This window comes from Chiloscyllium plagiosum, unplaced genomic scaffold, assembly GCF_037043375.1.
Source record: "Chiloscyllium plagiosum isolate Xiang-an unplaced genomic scaffold, Cpla_swu_hap1 HiC_scaffold_17, whole genome shotgun sequence".
NCBI classification, from domain to species: domain Eukaryota; kingdom Metazoa; phylum Chordata; class Chondrichthyes; order Orectolobiformes; family Hemiscylliidae; genus Chiloscyllium; species Chiloscyllium plagiosum.
Genome location: NW_028270155.1, coordinates 49,533,063 through 49,552,092, shown reverse-complemented (window position 1 = coordinate 49,552,092; position 19,030 = coordinate 49,533,063). Strand labels below are relative to the sequence as shown.

General features: G+C 37.2%; 1 protein-coding gene across 5 annotated transcripts in view; it reads left to right on the top strand.

Annotated features, from left to right (window-relative positions):
* Nucleotides 1-19,030, top strand: part of rpgrip1l (RPGRIP1 like) — a 225,810-nt gene that overhangs the window by 96,742 nt on the left and 110,038 nt on the right. For all 5 annotated transcript variants that reach the window (XM_043706986.2, XM_043706987.2, XM_087995908.1 and 2 more), the window contains exons 13-15: nucleotides 360-539; nucleotides 10,973-11,090; nucleotides 14,099-14,551. In XM_043706986.2, the coding sequence (XP_043562921.2) occupies nucleotides 360-539; nucleotides 10,973-11,090; nucleotides 14,099-14,551 (751 nt within the window). The remainder of the gene's footprint in view (nucleotides 1-359; nucleotides 540-10,972; nucleotides 11,091-14,098; nucleotides 14,552-19,030) is intronic.

Sequence of the window (19,030 nt, the reverse complement as noted above, 5' to 3'; positions counted from 1 at the left end):
GAGCAGCCCTATGGACCAGTAGGACGATGGTGACTTTACCATTAATATTGGAGTTGAAGTGATTTAATTGGATGATCATCATCTTATCATGATATTAAATGAGTTTGAAGGACAGGACAGGATTATAACCCGGTGATGATGCAAAAATACTTAGACAAAACTTGGGGAAGTTATATTTTTTGTTCAGGCATGAAGACCAAAATTATATAAAAATTAACACATCTGGTACTAATCGTTTGCACATTATGCATTTTGCAATTAGTTGGCCATACCATAGAGTTTTGTGTCTGTATTGAGGAGAAAAAGCTAGAAGAGAAGGTGCGAATCGACCAGTCATGTGTTTTTTACATTTATTGTAGGTTCGTAAACACGAGAAAAATGGACATATTGAATTCCTGGAGAAAGTGGAGGATGACATTAAGAAAGATTTGGAATACTCTGTGCGAGAGCTTCAGGCAACACATGCAGAGACTGTTCAAGAACTTGAAAAGACAAGAAATATGTTACTAATGCAGTACAAAATCAATAAAGATTATCAGGTAACTGTCTATATTTCAGTGATGCAACACATATTCAAAAACATTACTGTTTCAATAGTATGAACTATGGGGAATAATATTGTTAGAATGAGCTGAACCTGGTTAGAAATAGTCAAATAGGGAGTAGTGGGTGAGATGGATGGTTTATAAATTGACTGAAGGAATTTGAAGAATTAAAGCAGATTGGAATAAAGTAGGTTAGAAAGACAGAGGGATTGAGGTTGCTTGTTGGGAAGGGGATTCTGATGTTTATTTTGAAAAGTGGCTGAAGAGATGAAGCTAATTACAATGTCAGCATGGAAATGAGTCGAAGTTGGGTGGTCAGCAGTTTAGTGGCAAAGAAAATGTTGTCATGGCTAATGTGACAAGATCAAAGTGGAAGTTGACACAGAAACTGGAGAAAGAAAAGAGTTAATAACTAAGGACAGGAATTTCTAGGATGTGTGATTTTATGGACCAAAGAAGAGGACAGTGATTGTTTGTGATTTACACTGAGATTCACCTGACGGCATATTCTCCCAGTGCAATTTATCTTGTTCATAAATTTATAAAATTTCCTTTTGGGAAAAGGAACATTTGCTGATATTTTGATTGTTCGCACTCTCTTCATACTAACCTTACATAGTATTCCATCATATTCCTGACTTCTGCCTTATATATGGTGGACAGATTTTGAAAATTAGAAGACTACAGAATTTCCAGCATCTGACCTGTTCACGTAGCTACAGTATTTATTTGGATGTTCCAGTTCAGTTTCTGACCAGTGTTAATCCTGTAGATGATATCTTGGTCTTGCTGTTATTGGACATGGACTGACTGCTTTAGTGTCTGAGGAGTTGCAAAAGGTGCAGAACATTGTGCAAGCATCAGTGAGCCTCCCTACTTCTGACCTTCTGATGGAAGGAAGATCATTTATGAAGTTGCTGGTAAAGGAGCAGTGCTCTGAAAGCTTGTAATCTCAAATAATCCTGTTGGATTATAACTTTGTCTTGTGTGATTTCTGATCCTACAGAAGATGGTTAAGCCTAGGACACTGTGAAGCTGAAGCTGGCAAAGTTGGTGGGATTTGTTGAATATTCATTATTTCAGTACTACTTGAGATTGCTCCCTTGTCTCTTTTTCTGGTACATTAATGATGTATCAGTGCAACTATTGCTCTCACTGTGAAATAGAAAATTTAATTGACTTGTTTCCAAACTCCAAACTTCTCTCGCCTTATCTGGTCTCTCTTTGACTTCTCTTTTTCCAGACATAGAAATAATCAATTAACCTTTACTGTATGCCCATGAACTGTCGTCTGTCAAATATGAAATATATTTCTTTTTAAAACCCTGGGTTTTACTGTTTTTTGTAGCAGCTTTAGTAATTCCAGAAAATCTGGATATTGAGTTGAGTTCATTAAGTTGAATGCATTAGGTGTTGATGCAGTCCTCCTGATATTGGTATCAATTGACCTTTGGGAGATTTCCCATTCTGCTTTTATAAGATTTATCACAACAATGTGAGAAGAAATGAACTGGCTCCCTTTACCTTTCAATCTTCTCGGTTGGTTGGCAACAAAGATTTTAAGCAAAAGACTATACTGTACCTTTCTCCAATAAAAATGTAGTTAGCAGCAGAGCTGTACCAAAGCAATGAGGAACAAATTAGAAGGTTTTCATGAGTTTGAAAAAAACAACAAGTTTATCACTTGCTAACCCAAGCAAATTATAAACATGCAACATCAAGTACGCAGCCTTAATGCATTCACTTGGTCATTATACACACCCACATAGATACAAAGTTAAAAGGACATTGTGTGCAATACAAAAAGAACATTAAAGAATATATAGAGTCCTTAGTGTGCTTTGAGACCATAATTGTTTTCATGAACCATCAGCTATAGCAAATATTGCAGTTATCCTTTAAGTTATTGGTTTCCTGATGTTTCTTTTCAGTAAATGTTGTCACCAGGTGCTTCCATTAGAGCCTTTTCTGCTAGTGTTCAATTCTGCATCATAAAATCCATCTCCTCTCTTCTATCAAAGAGAGACCCCTTGAAGCAGTGGCCTACTTGTAGTTTCCATCTGCTGAAGTTATGCTTTTCAAGCTTGATAATTGTACAGTACGGGAAGCTTCATCTCCGACGTATGAAAATTCACATAATGATGATAATCAAATAGGGGGTGAGGACCCTTCCACACCTCTGGTTGGCAAGTGGGTGATGCATGAGCTGATTTGTTTCATTGCTCTTAGGTAAATTGTTCATTTCAACTCTGACTGTCTTTGGCATAATACACATTGATTTTATGACTTTATCAACCTGCATCATAAGGAGATTCCATTGACCATTTTGAAGTCTGTGTACTGTTTCTTTTTAAAGTAGTTTCAGCTTATGAATGTCTCAGGTACTATGTTTCCTGGAGGAATTCAAATATCAATTGTCTATATTTTGTATCATCATAACAAATTCCATCCTAGTCTTGGTGTTCTTATATTGACAAGAATTTTGATGCCAGGGGATGAGAACACGAGACAGCAAGAATGTCTCTGGAGACAATGATTCAGTTTCTTTTGCCTTGTTTAGATAGTTGAGAAAAGTAGGTTTGAGTTACATTCTGATAAATCTCACCGCTGCCATTTCTGGGGATTGCTTGTTTTGGGCAGCAGGGTGGCACAGTGGTTAGCACTGCTGCCTCACAGCGCCAGAGACCCGGGTTCAATTCCCGCCTCAGGCAACTGTCTGTGTGGGGTTTGCACATTCTCCCCATGTCTGCGTGGGTTTCCTCTGGGTGCTCCGGTTTCCTCCCACATTCCAAAAATATGCAGGTTAGGTGAATTGGCCATGCTAAATTGCCCGTAGTGTTAGGTGTAATGGGTCTGGGTGGGTTGCTCTTCGGAGGGTTGGTGTGATCTTGTTGGGCCTAAGGGCCTGTTTCCACACTGTAAGTAATCTGATCTAATCTAAAATAGAATTTACTATGATCCATGCATCAAAAACAAGACATTTTAGTCTCTCATAAAACCCATTGCACAATTGCTTCTACATTACAGTTGACACATTCATAGTTGCACATAATGTGGTCTTAGCGATGGATAGATAGTTGTTGACCAGGAGGGAGCAATACGTCAGGTCACTACATAGCTATTAGTTTATAATCTTTGAGGCTAGTTAGCTCTTCTAACTGTTATGCTGTAGGAGGTATTCCTGCAATATTGATGTGCTTGAGCTTTGTGCAAGCCTGTTGAAATAACATGCTAGATCATTCTTGGGTTGGCTCTTACTAGTAATTAAGCCAAAACCTGTAATATGTCCTCTTGTGTTTAACTAGGAAATGCATGTTATCTGGGTTGCTTCAAGGAGCACAACATTAATGCTGTATTTCTTGAGTAATGTTTCAAGGTATTTATGTTTTAAGCAAAAAATCTATTTGATGTTAAATTCATAGATTTAAATAGTTAAATAGTCTACATGCAGCTTTCTTTGGTCCTGGAGAAGATTGTTCAATTTGCTTGATTGCTATTCTCATAGGGAACTCAATTGCAGGCCAGCTGCAGTTTTTTGTGAAATGAATTCACTTGTGATAATAGCTGGGCTGCAGGAACACTGTCATCATTTTCCCCTGCATAATTATTTACAACTCCAGGTGCAAACTCAAATACTGGACGATAACACATTGAGGAGAATTATTCTGTCCGACTCAATTTAGAAGGGTAGGTAATTGAAGGTAAGTGCCATATATAAGGGATAAAAACTTAGCAAGCTTCTGAAAAACATGAAAGTCCATCTGAACCAACAATTACCTTTACCAAGACAGAAGAATCAAGGGTTTGCCAATTTGTAAGGCAAGTTGAAACTCTTTTGCGCATGTGTGAGTCTCCAGCCTAACACCAGGCATCTTTGCTGATGTCATGTAAGATGAGGTGCTGCTGCTTAATGGTAAATTTTCAGATACCATCTCTGGCAACATGGTATTTGTTATGGCTATATCCCGTGTAGATTCATTGACACCAATCTATATTACTAGTATTACTCTAAGTTACTGATATCAAGTGAGGAAACATGTCCACATGTAAAGACTTTGACAGAAGATGCAGTCTTGATAAATAGAATGGATTAATTACAGAGTTATTCATAGTGATTTACATTACATCTGAGTTACCTGAGACTCCTTTTTAAGTCCTCCATTATATTTAACAGTGAAGCCTCATTGCTGTTAACTCCAAGAAGTTAGCACTTAGCTGGAGCCAAAGTGGAACATTGGTTAGCTCCTCACTGAAATCTTTATTTCCTGATGGATGGAGTTTATCTCATGACTTCAGTTTGCCCTTTCAACTACCTTATACAACATCTGAGACATGACACTTTGAGCAGCTTATTCTTTGGTATTTCAAAGCAAAGGCCACACTATCATTTATCTGAAATAAGGGCCAATCAGCTTCAGAATACAACTGATTGTTAATATCCCTGTATATGTTTGTATTTTATGGTAGAAATTGGTGTCTTTGAAGCACATGAAACAACTCTTAATCTGCTCCTCTGCCATTCCGGACCCTGTGATGATGAGTTAGTACAGTCAAACATGGCTAAGTCTGGTGCTGTCCACAGAAATTGTGGATACTGTTTTAGCATGATGCTAACAGACAACATGAACTCCTAATTTCTTTGGCACACCTTCCTTTATGTCTCTGTGTTAAAGAGACCAAATGCGACTTGGTGACCACTTAGGAAAACCCCAAGCCTCCCATTCCATCCACAAGCATGACCCCGAGCTTTGAATCACTTAACATTTTAATTCTCCACCTTGCTTCCATGTTGGCCTTTCTCTTCTTGACCTGCTACAGTGTTCCAGTGAAGGTCAACATAAGCTTAAGGAACAACATTTAATTTTTTGAGTTTTTGCCCTACACTTTGAAGTTCAGAAACCTAAGATTATAACTTCTACCTCCACCATTTTGTATGTATCATCGTTTAGTTTTGGTGGGTTGGTTTTGACCTGTTTCTTCCTTCATCCTTTTATGTTGCATTCAGATGGGTTACTGTACAGCCATTCATGCCTCATCTTGAAACACTTTTATTTATTGCATCATTAAATCTTCAATTATTTAAGTTCTCCAGCCCTCTTCCCTATGATAGACATTCCCTTTTGTTATTCATGCCCCTACCCTCATCCACTATCTTAAAAATTCTTGCATTTTCTACATTTCTTTCTTTCTTCAATTCTGATGAAAATTCATCTCAATCTAAAATGTTGGGTGGTCTCTTCCAGGCCTGGAGGTGGGCAGTTAAGCAATGGAGGAACAGAACCCTATCACATTTCTGCCATTACCATAACTAAGTGTTGGACAGATTGATCCAGGCACCCACCTTCATGCTTCCCTGCCAGTTAAGGCCCTTGAGTGGTCAATTAATGACCACTCAAGAGCTTCTTCCTGCCTGGGCTACAATGTTTTTCAGTTCCAAGCAGAGAAGAGAATTAGGGAGCCTAGCTAATTAGTTATCCAATGTAAGCAGGCTGTCACTTTGTGGTAGGGTAAGAGTGAGGGGCTTGAAGGAAAGGAGTGGATTTTCTCATTCTGGGCATGATTGAGGGACTGGACATGGGCAGGAGGCTGGCCACTAAGTCAGCTTCCTGCCCTGAAATAACTCCATAGAGGCCTGTATCCTGTCACCAAGTCACCCTTTATTTACATGTGGAAAGTCCTTGCTGATGATCCAGCTCCCTCAAAACCAGCACTCAGAGTGAACAGGGTGTCTGACATTCCTTATCTGTCAGCCATGGCTCCCTGATTGGACCAGATTAACAGCTGCCATTAGGGAACTCCTTCTACAAGATCTGCCTGACTAAGCTCGTTACAATCACTACATTCCCTTACTTCTAAACTCCTCGCCTCTCCTGTCCCTGCAAACCCACCACTCCTCATTGCTGTCATTTCTCTGACAAACAGCACAACCCTTCCTGTGGGCAGTCTTCCCTCAGAGTCCAGGAGATGTTCCCCAGCACCAAGTGTGATGGCTGGGATATCCTCCTCCTGGTTCCTAATTCTAGCAGAAAACTGCCTGATTGCCAGAAGGTCAACGTTGTTTCTCATCTTTCCAACAATCCACCATTACTGATCACTGCTGAGCTTTTCTGTCCTTTAGTTGCCAAGATGATGAAAATAAGGCCTACTATTAGGATCCACATGAATTACACTGTGTTTTTGGATTTAGAGTCATACAGTCACATAGCATGGAAACAGACCCTTTGGTCCAACCAGTCCATGCTGAACATAATTCCAAACTAAACTAGTCCCATCTGCCTGCTCCTGGCCCATATCCCTCCAAATCTTACCTATCCAAATGTCTTTTAAATGTTGAAATTGTACCCACATCCATCATTTTTTCAGGAAGTACATTCCGCATGCAAGCCACCCTCTGTGTAAAAGAATTTGCCTCTTATGTCTTTTATAAATCTCTTTCCTCTCACCTTTAAAAATATGCCCCCTAGTCTTGAAATCCCCCATCCAAGGGGAAAGACAACTACCATTAACTCCATCTATCTGAGTCATTATTTTATAAAATTCTATCAAATCGCCTCTCAATCTCCTATGCTCCAGTGAAAAAAATCCCACTCTATTTAGTCCTTCTTTATAAATCAAATATTCCATACCCGGGAACATCCTGGTAAGTCTCTTCTGAAATACCTCTCTAACTTAATAATATCCTTCCTATAACTGGGCAGCCAGAACTGGACATAGTATTCCAGAAGAGGCATCACCAATGTCCTGTATAACCCCAACATGGCTCCCCAATTCCCATACTCAAAGGACTGAGCAACAAATGCAACGTGCCAAATGCCTTTTTAACCAACCTGTCTGTACGTGACACAAACTTCAAACATTATGTACCTGCATTCCTAGGTCTCTGTTCTTCAAGACTACCCAAGGGTCTACCATTAATTGTATAAGATCTACCCTTATTTGTTGTACCAAAATTCTATACCTCACATTTATCCAGATTGAACTCTATTTCTTTAAATTGGACATTTTGCAAATGCTGAATTATGTAATTGCAGAATACAAGCATCACACGATTCACAGAGCTTCAATGTGGATTTGTTTCTTTTTTTTAGTTAGAATAGAATATTTTTCATGTCATTGCACTCAAACATTATAATAAGTTTTGACAGAAAGTAAAGAAAATTCTGTTTTACACCTCTCAATGACGAATTGGGGAAACAAAGAACAAATGCCTGAGGTTAGTTACAAAACAAATCAATTTTCCATCAGCGCAGTCTATATTTTCTCAGTGGCTGATATAATAAATTGTGGGTAGGAGAAGAGCTTGAGAAGTGTAACTGCCACATATTGTGGTGAATGTGGAAGCAATTACCATTTAAAAGTGGTAATTCAGAATATATTAAAATGCCTTAAAAATGCTGCTGATTTTCTACATTTACAGATGAATGGAAAATAGATCTGACTATTGCTAATAGCTACAAAATGGACATATTCAGGTGTTAGTTTTTGTGTAATTTATAGTGCAGCTATAACTTGTGTTCTGAACCAGAACATTTTTAAGAAAGCAATTAAGAGAAAGAATGGTAATTTTTCCTGGTGAAATGAGAATTGAATGCAACAGTAAATTACAAGTTGCAGCTGTTGCTTTAATAATGAAAACCCACTTTTTTGTTATTACACTGGATACCATATAAAATTGCTATATAGCAAAAAATATAATTTAATTATGTGAAAATTGTTTGTAATGAATTTGGATTTATTTTTCTTAAGAGATTTTGGACAGATTATATAGGTGTGGATATTAGAAACTAGGCATATTAATCATCTCTTTTGACTTTCTGCAGTCAACCTGATCTATAAACCATGTGAAAGGGAATGAAAACCATCTTCAGTTGTAACTTTTCTTATGATAAAACGTAATTTATTTTTGAGTTCAATTTTCTCTCTACAGAATCCCATCAGTGATGCACAATATTAAATATGGTGTATCTAAGAGATAAGATAACTGAATTCACACATCATCATGAAAACAGCTAATTTAATGGGGTTCTTGCTGAATATGAACGATGTTTGTTCATAGGAATACTGAAACTCAGGGATTCAGTCCTTTATGTAATAATTCTAATGAAGAGGAAGATGTACACTCTAAAGGAATAAGAAATACATTTCAAATTAAATAAGGCAATCAATTTAACTGTTGCTCAAATTTATCATATGTTGTGATGTTTTGTATCTTGTAAATTGCCCATTATGTCCAGGGATGTGCAGACTAGGTAGATTTAGCCATGTGAAATGCAGGGATATTGGTCCAGAGGAGATGGATATGGATGGGGTGTTGTTCGAAGGATTGTATGGAATTGATGGGCCAAATGGTCTCCTTCCAAACTGTTATGATTCTAACTAATTGATTCTATTTCTTATGTCAGAGCTAACATTAACTCAGCAATTAACTGAATTACTGGCAGTGATTTGGCTTAATACCATAATTTATAAATTTTATCATGGGGAAAAAATATCAAATTCACTTGCAGCTGTAGTTGAGATTGAAAGGTTTATGATTGAATTTTTGCAACATTGAGGTGATACACTGGACCTGCCAAAATGGCTATCAAAGAGTTCAAACTTCTTATTTTCAGCACGGTGGCTCAGTGGTTAGCACTGCTGCCTTACAGCACCAAGGACCTAGGTTCAATTCCCACCTCAGGTGACTGTGTAGAGTTTGCACATTCTCCCCGTGTCTGTGTGAATTTCCATCGGGGACTCTGGTTTCCTCCTACAATCTAAAGATGTGCAGGTCAGGTGAATTGGCCATGCTAAATTGCCCATAGTGTTAGGTGCATTAGTCAGGGGTAAATATAGGGTCGAGAAATGGATCTGGGTTACTCTTTGGAGGGTTGGTGTTGACTTGTTGGGCCAAAGAGTCTTAAGGGAATCTAATCTAAAATCCCACCCCCCATTTCTGATAGGTCCCATTTTCACCAGTAAATAAAAAGGGGCAAGGCAGGAATGATACATACAGGAATTCAAAACCCAAAAGGGCCATTTGAACATAGTTTTGAGTTTAAATAGACTCTTATTTTCATTGTAACAAGGCTTTTAACATGCAGTGTGGGAGTTATAAATATTTAGAATAGATGTAAGTGATGTTGAAGGGTTGAAAAGATCTTCAAGACAGTCAAGCTCTGAAGACCCTTAAATCCCCAACCATTTAAAAACAAAACAATCACTTCACTTGTGTAAGAGATTGAAAAATACCCGGTCCAGCAATTACAATAGTGGTTTGTTGACATTAGCTTAAAGGGTTATCATTATTTCGCTTGGCTGCTTTTAACCTGTCATTCTTGGGAGTGGGGTCTTAAATTCACAGTTTGATTGACAGCTAAACAAGATTATTAAAGAACTAGCTGTTTTTGATGTGGAGTTATAAATAGAAATTTGTTGTTTTAATAAGCCATTAAGTATTTGTGGGGATTTAGAATTTTTGAATCAGCATTCATGAATGCAAGTTTTTTTTTAATATAGTGAAGGCTGTAATAGATATTTAGATATTTAGAACTTTATTTTATTTCATCTCAACTTGGCCTTTGAGTTTTGAGTTGTGCCAGTATGGATCTAGGTGAGTTGGAATGGCAAGAATAAGAGGAAAACAAGATAGTAGGTGAATTGGCATGTATTGGAATTAATTGTCTTGAGGGTATTAGAGCCTGTGGGAATGAGTTGACATGGTGGGTATATCTGTCCATTTGGGATATATGGAGGGCATGAGTTAGCATAAGAGGAGATGAATGCCCATGGGGAGGTGATGGGGACTATGAGTTGGCTTTTAAAGTATGAGGGCCATTGCGTGGCATATGTTGGCATGTGGAATGGATTGGCATAGTTGGGGTATGGCTGGATGGCCTAACAAATAAACAAACAACTGGGACAAATTTACAAGGAACTGGGGCACACCATTTAAACAGCTTGGCTCAGCACCTGATCGACCTTTTGGTTGCCTGTAATATGCACCCAGGGATGAAGAAGCCCAATTCCATCTTGTACTTGTACCCGTGCCCTCACCTCTGCAACAAACAGCTGCGTCCTGGGATAGTTTCTCCTGAAGTAAGTACAGTGTGCCAGGAGATTTCCCCACTCACGCTAACCTGCTCAAAATTGAAAACCTGTGCTGTACAATCATGACAATACTGTTGACAATAATTTTGAATTAAATGCTCTCAAAAATCAAAGAAATGTAAATACATAGATAATCACGATGAAAGTTAACTCTGTTCAAATTTTATGCTCCGTATGTCTCTTGTGAATGTTTGGAACTAGAATTGTGCCAGAGGCTGCTGCAAAGTAGTATCTTTAAGCATAATTTATTTTTTGAGTAATATCTTGACCATACATTTCACGAATACGTTAAGAGAGTATGTAGTATTTTACATATTGGCCTATTGTTTCAATTTTAGACTGAAGTTGATACTGTGACACGGAAGATGGAAGATAATAACCGAGAATATGAGATTAAACTGGAACAATATGCACAGCTGCTTGACATTAGGGCCGATCGAATCAGAAAACTTGAAGGTATGAACAAACAACTTTTTGAAAGCAGCCTTGTGTATAAAATTATGTTTGATTCTAAATATAACCATTTTGTTTAGGTAAGGTATAGCTATGTTCCCTGCCCCCTGGATGAACTGTAAAACTGTACAGATTCTGTGCTAGTATCGTTAGTTCATTTAAAATAAATCATTGTGTAGTATTTGGCACATTTCAATCGATAATCAACGCAGTTTCTGTAAAGTATATCATTGAGTTCTGTATATTGCTAAAGAAAAAAATGTGAGAAAGTATGGAACAGTTACCTTGATTCTGCAATTTTCAGAGGACCAGTTGTGATTAATAAATGACCATCAGGCTCCTGATTGAAAACAATCATATTGGAACAGCCCCATCTATACCATGCTGCTGGAACAGCGGACAGCCTGAATGGAGGAAAGGTGTCCTTCACAAAAGTGGGGAGGTCCAGTGAAGCAACATCCATGATTGATTATGTGCAGCCTAGAATAGCACTTCTGCTTCTTCTGCCCGTATAGAAAATAAATAAGCGATAATCCTTTTGAGTTAGACCATCAGCTGAACATGCTTTGGCTGCTTGAGCCCGAAAATGGGAATCAGGGTCGTATGCATGCCATTAGACTGCGATTCACATCAATAAAAAGCTTGATGCTCCCAAGCCAGGTCTGTGATATGAAACCAGATTTAAATCCTTTTATTGGTTATTGGTTTATTTACAGAATGTAGGTATTTTCTCAATAGCCTTTTCAAAAACATTATTATGCACTCTAGAGCAGCTGAGACCTGAACCCGGATCTCCTCAGAGATAGGGACATTACCACTGCACCACAACAATCCTAAAAAAAACTTGAAATGATTCACTACAAACAGTCACTTGCAGACTTTCGTTTGTAGATATTTTCTAATGATCTGTTCAGAGATGTTATGATGTATGCTGAGCAGGTGCGACTTCTGCCCTGTCCTCCTGGTTCAGAGATAGGGGCACTACCATTGTCCTTCTCAATTTTTTAAAAACCTATTTCACCTATTTTTCGAATCAGAGATGAAATTACACGCCACTGGAGCAAATGGAACTTGAACCCTGGCCTCCTCGTCCATGGGTAGGGACACTACCACTGTGCCACAAGAGAGCCCCACCAATGTCCTTCTGTCTGCCCTCTTTATAAATGGCCTTGGTAATTAATCAATGACTTTCACATATGTATCTTGACAGTATAATTAATGCAGCTTTCATAGAGTTTACCACATAACCAAACTCGGTACCTGGCCTCCCAGCCAGGGGTATTTGCCAAGTGCAAAGCTGTAAACATGTGTTCAGCCAGCTATCATCCCACTTTTCCCATACAGGAGCCCCGAAAATCTCTCCCTGTCAATTAAAATAAATATCACGGTAAATAAACTCCATTTACAAGCAAAAACACTGCTTATAAATAAAATCTGAATAATCAGGATCCAAAAGCCAGAGTCTCTTCTCTGCTGCAGTTGTGGGATCCATGTAGAAATGGGAACAAGTATCTCTCTCTAGGCAATAGCTAAGAGTCAGATATTCTGTGTCATGTACATCAAAGTTAAGTGTGACATCACACTTACAGTTATTTGTACACTTTCACTGCAGACTATCTGCTGTTGAATATATTGAATGCTCTTGCGCAAATTATAAAATTTACTTTCAAATAATATAAGCCATCAAATCACAATATAAAGTAAATAGTTGCAGCACTCTGAAAATTGGTTTACCATGTAACACACTCTGCAGGACTTCCTATTCTTTTATTTCTAAACTTTAACTGAATTGTCAGAGCCCAGACCAGAAAATATCACCAAGGGCAAGAAGAATGGAGCAAATGGGGATGAAATAGTCTACACCAATGGAGAAAAATAGGCACAATGCAATTGCGTAGCCTTGCATTAAAAAACACATTTTATTTTCCTTTATTTAGTTTTAAAACCTTATGCATAATTATTAGCCTTATTTAGACATCTCATTTTCATAATTACACTGGATTTCTGAGTAAATAATTGGATTGGTAATTCATTACTCTTTAAATTTGCTACTTATGAAAACAGGTGCTAAACAAAAGTATGAAAGCCATTTGCAAGAACTGTCAAAGTAATGCTTATGAAAGCATTGTAGGAATAACTTGCAGGAGTTGTTTTCTTTGCAGTGGTTGATTAAGTTACTACACATGAATTTGTTATTCACCACAACTTTTAGCTATTATCTCGCTGTGAGATAAATAAGAAACCTTCAGCCAACAGTAGGTTAATCACTCTGTTACCCAACATAAGTTACCCAATAACTACTCTTCTTTGCAAGAAAAAGATGTTTTGTTTCTGCTCTGCATCTATCTTTTCTCAGACCAGTCAAATTTTGGAATTCACTGTGAAGGAAGATTTCCTCAGCATAATTTGTTTTATAAAGCAATAAAGGCATGTATAAAAAAACCTACTTACAATTTTGCGAGCAATAACAAAACAAGAGTACCTTCCCCAATGTGGAAAAAGAATATTACAGCTCTGTGACACCAGGTTGCATTTAAGTACTATACTTTTAATATATTTATTGAACATTGTTTTTTGAATGTCTTGAAAGAGTTTTTGTGATGAAATCCTTTTTTGTCTATTTTGATACCCACACCATTTTGTGTATACTATGGGTTAACTACCTTTTTAAAAGCAGTATCAGCAGCAGCAGACCAGCATCATAGTAATTTCCTGTTGGAAGTTTTAATTAAGATGTCCTTACTGTGTGTTAAAAAGACCTTTGGTATGCAGTGTTTCATTTGATTTATCCCAAAATAAATGTCAAGCTGTAATCCCTGCATGCTGAGTAGCTCATATTCTAGGAATATTCAGGACTATTTTCAATCTTCTGTACTGAAGAACTTGCTAAAAAAAACTGATAACAATGATGTTTATATTCTGGACCATCTGTTTTCCACATAGAGAAAATCTTGTCCTCTATTACTTTCGTAAAAATATGGAAAAATCGCATCTGTTTTCATCTATTTCAGCCCAACTCAAAGACATAGCCTATGGCACCAAACAATTCAAATTCAAAACAGAAATAACAACCGATGATGAAGTTGATGAAATTGATGAAACTGTCCATTTAGAGCGTGGAGAAAATTTATTTGAGATCCATATCAGCAAAGTGATCTTCTCTTCTGAAGCTATTAAGGCTTTTGGAGAGCAAGAACCTGCTATTTTCTGTACCTATGCTTTCTATGACTATGAACTCCAGTCCACCCCTGTAATACATGGACTACAGCCAGTATTTGACTTCACATCTCAGTACGTTGTCCGAGTGGACGATGTCTTCCTACAGTATTTACAGAAAAACACAGTAAAACTAGAGGTACAACTTGCATATGGCACAGACTATGAAACAATTGCAACATGCCAGTTGAGAATGCATGAAATCCTCGAAAAGAATGGCAGAATTTTTGGCACCGCATTTTTGGTTGGTAAGTAAAATGCACAACTAACAGATTATCTTATTTGTTTATGATAAGTCTACAAATTTTATTGAATTAAAGTAATACACTCAAAATTTGTGTGCAGGCCATACTAATTGCATTGTACAAATATTGCATCTTAGTTGCAGCCTAAGCCATTATTGGGTGTAGTACTGTTATGAATTAAACTCAACAATCCCACGTATGCTACAGCTTTCAGTTTTTTTTGCTAATATTAGCAAGAATTTATTGAAGTGGTTACAAGATTTTTGGTTATGGAAATATGGAGATGTGATTTTACATGATGGCACAGGTCATACTGATTTGAATGTACTTCTTTCCTGTTGGAAATTATGTTCAATGTTCTCGTGGAATAGGAGGAGGAATAAGTGGTTATGGGAATTGAAGTTATGCTGCTCTTCTTTGTTTCAACCACAAGTACTAATTTACCATGTTAATTATTAAATAAATTCCATAACAGTTTTTCAGCAGAATTTTAAAGAAACTTTATAACTATTCTTCAAGCAAGCAATAGGCCTCTTTTAAAATATGCATGTTTTGATTTGTCCATGCATCTACTTCATGTAATTCATGTTGTACTCAAGAAAGTTACTAGGTTGCATTTTATGTTTTCTTTACGCAACAAAGAACCATTAAAAATACGTATCTTTGAGTTTATATGGCATGTGACACTTTCATTATACTTTATCAATCTGATAACCAGTGTCAAACTCTAAAATGGAAAACTTACTACACATCTGAAAATGAAGATTTATTTTTGGTAAAATGCATTTTTTTAATAAATGATATGCAGATGGCGTTAACAAAGACTTGTTAGCATTAGTTTAATTTACAGTGAAATAAGACATTCCTTTAAAAAAGTTGAGCATTATGAGTCTGATTTAAAATTACTTTCTGCATTTGTGTGAAATGCCAAAATATATTACAGGAGAAGATTAATATGTTTTAGATCAACAAAATAGAGCTCATATTGTAAAAGGAAAAGTCATTTCACTGCCAAAGAGAAACAGAGATAGACCATGTGTTTTCTGTTCTTCTATTCTGTTTCTGGTCCCTCGTTTTTTAACCACTGGGAAATAATAAGCAGTTGTAGGTCTTTTTATAATTTTGGCAGTTATAGCTCAAAATTTTTGTATGATTGTTCCAAGTTGCATAAAACAACTTGTTTATCAGTAGATGTTTGGACGTTTCTATATAAACCTAATTAGCATTATGGATTTAATATAACTGGTATTATATACAGAAAACATGTTTGGTATTCTGTCACAGCAGATGGAAGCAATCTTTGCGACAGCAATACATTGGAATCATTTTGGTTCTAAATCATCAAATATTAACTCTCTCTTTGCAGCACCTTTTTAAAATATCTGGCTTCTCTATCATGAAATGGTCCTTAATTGGGCACTAAAGTGGGGTTTTGACTTTTACTGAAAAATTTCCCTGGAGACAAGAATTTATTAGGGAGCTGCATGCAGCGCCTCCACCTCTCTAAGCCATTTCCCACACCAAGCACCTCCACCAACCAGTCTACACAGGGCTGGAGAAATTCAACCCAGCATTTCAGGATTACTTCCATAGACTCAACATACATTGTTATTTGCAGTTTAATGTATAAGTGGAGAGCATTTTAGCAACCACTTTCCTTTTCAGAGTGTTTTATGCTTTTGTGAGTTCAGTTTTTAAGTTTCATTAATGTCTGATAATTGTGGGTAATTAGATTAGTCACAATGAATCATTCAATGTATTTGGAGGTGTGTGTTGCCAAAAGCATTACTGGTTTATTTTTGTACACCTACTTGTTTTACTTGCAATTTGTTTAATGTGTATGTTGTTATAGAATAAGTTACTGAGTTTTTCAAGATCTTGGGTAAAGCATGGTTTGGTTATGTCTACATATTGGTTAATCATAAACTAGATATTCTTAGAGCTTCTTTAAGTGATGCCTGTATCACTACATCCATGCAGAGGACAGATTCTTGTTGAACAGAGTATCACATTATTCTGTTGATAATCAATATCGACCTAACATCAAGACGTTATAAAATCCAAAAGTCTCAAAGGGTGAAGATCAATATCTCAGCGCTAAAGCGGCCCAACAAAGAGAGGGATTCCAAGTACAGTTCACAACTAATGTAGAAAATGTTCACACATCCAACTCAGTTTCAGATCAGTTGGATCAAATAAAATCAGTTGTGCTGGATTCCTGTCTTCAGTGCATCATCACCAAGACCACTTTGACGAAAATGATGCAGAAATAAGTGACCTCCTGAAACAAAAATGAGCAGTATTTATTGCTTGACAGAAGCAAAGAAGGTTGCATTCCAAAAGCTCTAGGTAATGCCCACAGCTAAATCTTGAAGATAAAAGACAATTATAGTCGAAAAATAAAGCCTAAGATATCCAACAGTATGTTAACCATCATGATATGCAAAGCTTTTCTGAAACCACCAGTCATTTCTGAACCAGAGCCAAATGGGTAAAATCTCCTTCATTCACAGAATGGTGCCTTTCTTCTTTAGGTAGTACTGTCCATCAACACCAGAAAATATATTTCCAACTAATTGTGAATTCACAGTGTCAGCTGATATTTTCCAGGCAGTACCCAAGTACCCTGTGAGAGAATTCATGGGGTCACCCCATCAATGGGAGAGCTACAACAAGCAATCAAACAGATGAAAAATACAGTCTAGATGGTAAACTCTTCAATCTCAGCCACCTCGGTGCCGAAGCTAAACTGATCATGATGTCTATATATGATATGCAGATTGTAAATGGCTATAGTTGCCCATTCTTCAATAGATTTACAAGATACTCTTGGTTTCTTAACATTTGCATGCAAGAATCAGCTGAGCATTGACTATTATTAAAACAAAGCTTGTCTATCAACAGAGACCTTCTCAGTGAAATATTCTACCGTCCATATATATTGAAGGGCAGCATTTCCCAAACCCTAGCATCACCTTCTCAAGATTGACTGACTAGGAGATCCCGCATTGGATCAGCTGCACCAAATCAACCTAGGACAAATTCTGACAGCAAGTGTTTGTTAACAAGACCTTCACAAGTTGACAAAATCCTTCGTGTACAGAGCAGTTGTCACTCCACATTCCTGTACTGCTGTGGGATCTGAATTGTATGTCAACAATACAGAAGAGCCTTATAGATATTCCATTAACAATGCTTTGCCTCATGTTCTAGATTTTATGGGAGAATCATTGAACAAATGCTAGTGTCTTTCTTGAAGCAAGCTCCACAAGCTTGAAACTCTTGAAAATGAACTATGCTGGATTGGACACTATTTTTGGACAGGCAATAAAGCGTCTTCCCTTCTTAGTCCAGTTTCCTGAACTGGCGATTTGCCAGCATTCAAGGGGAGAACAACAATAAATTCCATCAAAGACACTCTGAAGCTTGAGAGCATTGGCATCACTGACAGGGAGAAGCATGCCACCGATAATTCAAAATGGCAACAACCTCAAGTTACATTATGCTTTGAGTCCAACGGTCTTAAAGATGAGGCAGGTCAGTGGCAGATAAAGAAAGAAAAGCAAACAATTCCTATATTCCAGATCCCACTATCTAATTGAATGTTCTGCGGTAATGACCCAAAGAACTGTGGACCTAGAATCAGCCTGATCAGTCACATCAAGACTGCTCGGCAGAAATTCATGACCCTGAGCAGATGTCATGCTTGAATTGGAGGAAGCCACTGACTTTCAGTATTGTTTACTTTGTATGTCATGGTTATAAGAGAAAATTACTGATTTTTTCAATGTTTTATGTAAAATATTGTTGCTTATAAAAGATATTTTGCTTTCATATTGGTCAATCAATAATTAGACAATGTTTGCAATTTCTTTTCACAACCCATTAAGAGTTTCTTTGTCAGACATATTTCTGTGAGGGGGAGCTGGATCTCAAACAACCTTTCTGTTATATACATGGAAAAACACACAGTACTAATGCTTTCCTTTAGTACCTAGAAAATTACATTTCATGCTCCAAAGTTTCTTGGAAATCCATTAGAGCAATGCTTAAGATTTTGTCATCCAGCAAGGACACTACATAGAATTCCATGTTTGAAACCTTGACTTGTTTCGATATATGCTGCCTGATGTGTCTCTCATGTTTCCTGTTTTTGTCACAAAAAGGCACTTTTTAAGTTATTAAGTTTCTTGTGGTTAAAGAAAGGTAACAGTTTCAAATACATGGGAGGACAAAGTCATATTGATGAGAAAGGTAGAATAACTGATGTAAAATGAAAGAGGATCTTTGCTTGCCAAGACACTGTAGGTTTGTTTTAAGACGTGGCTTTTAGTAAATCCTTCAGTTTCAACGGTTTAATTTAAAAAGTGCTTGCTATGACACTATTGTGATATTTTCCATTTCCTACATCTGCCATCTATGACATCTATAAGCGCACAATTTGCTAATTTGTTGTTATTCCAATTTTGTGCTGCAAGTATT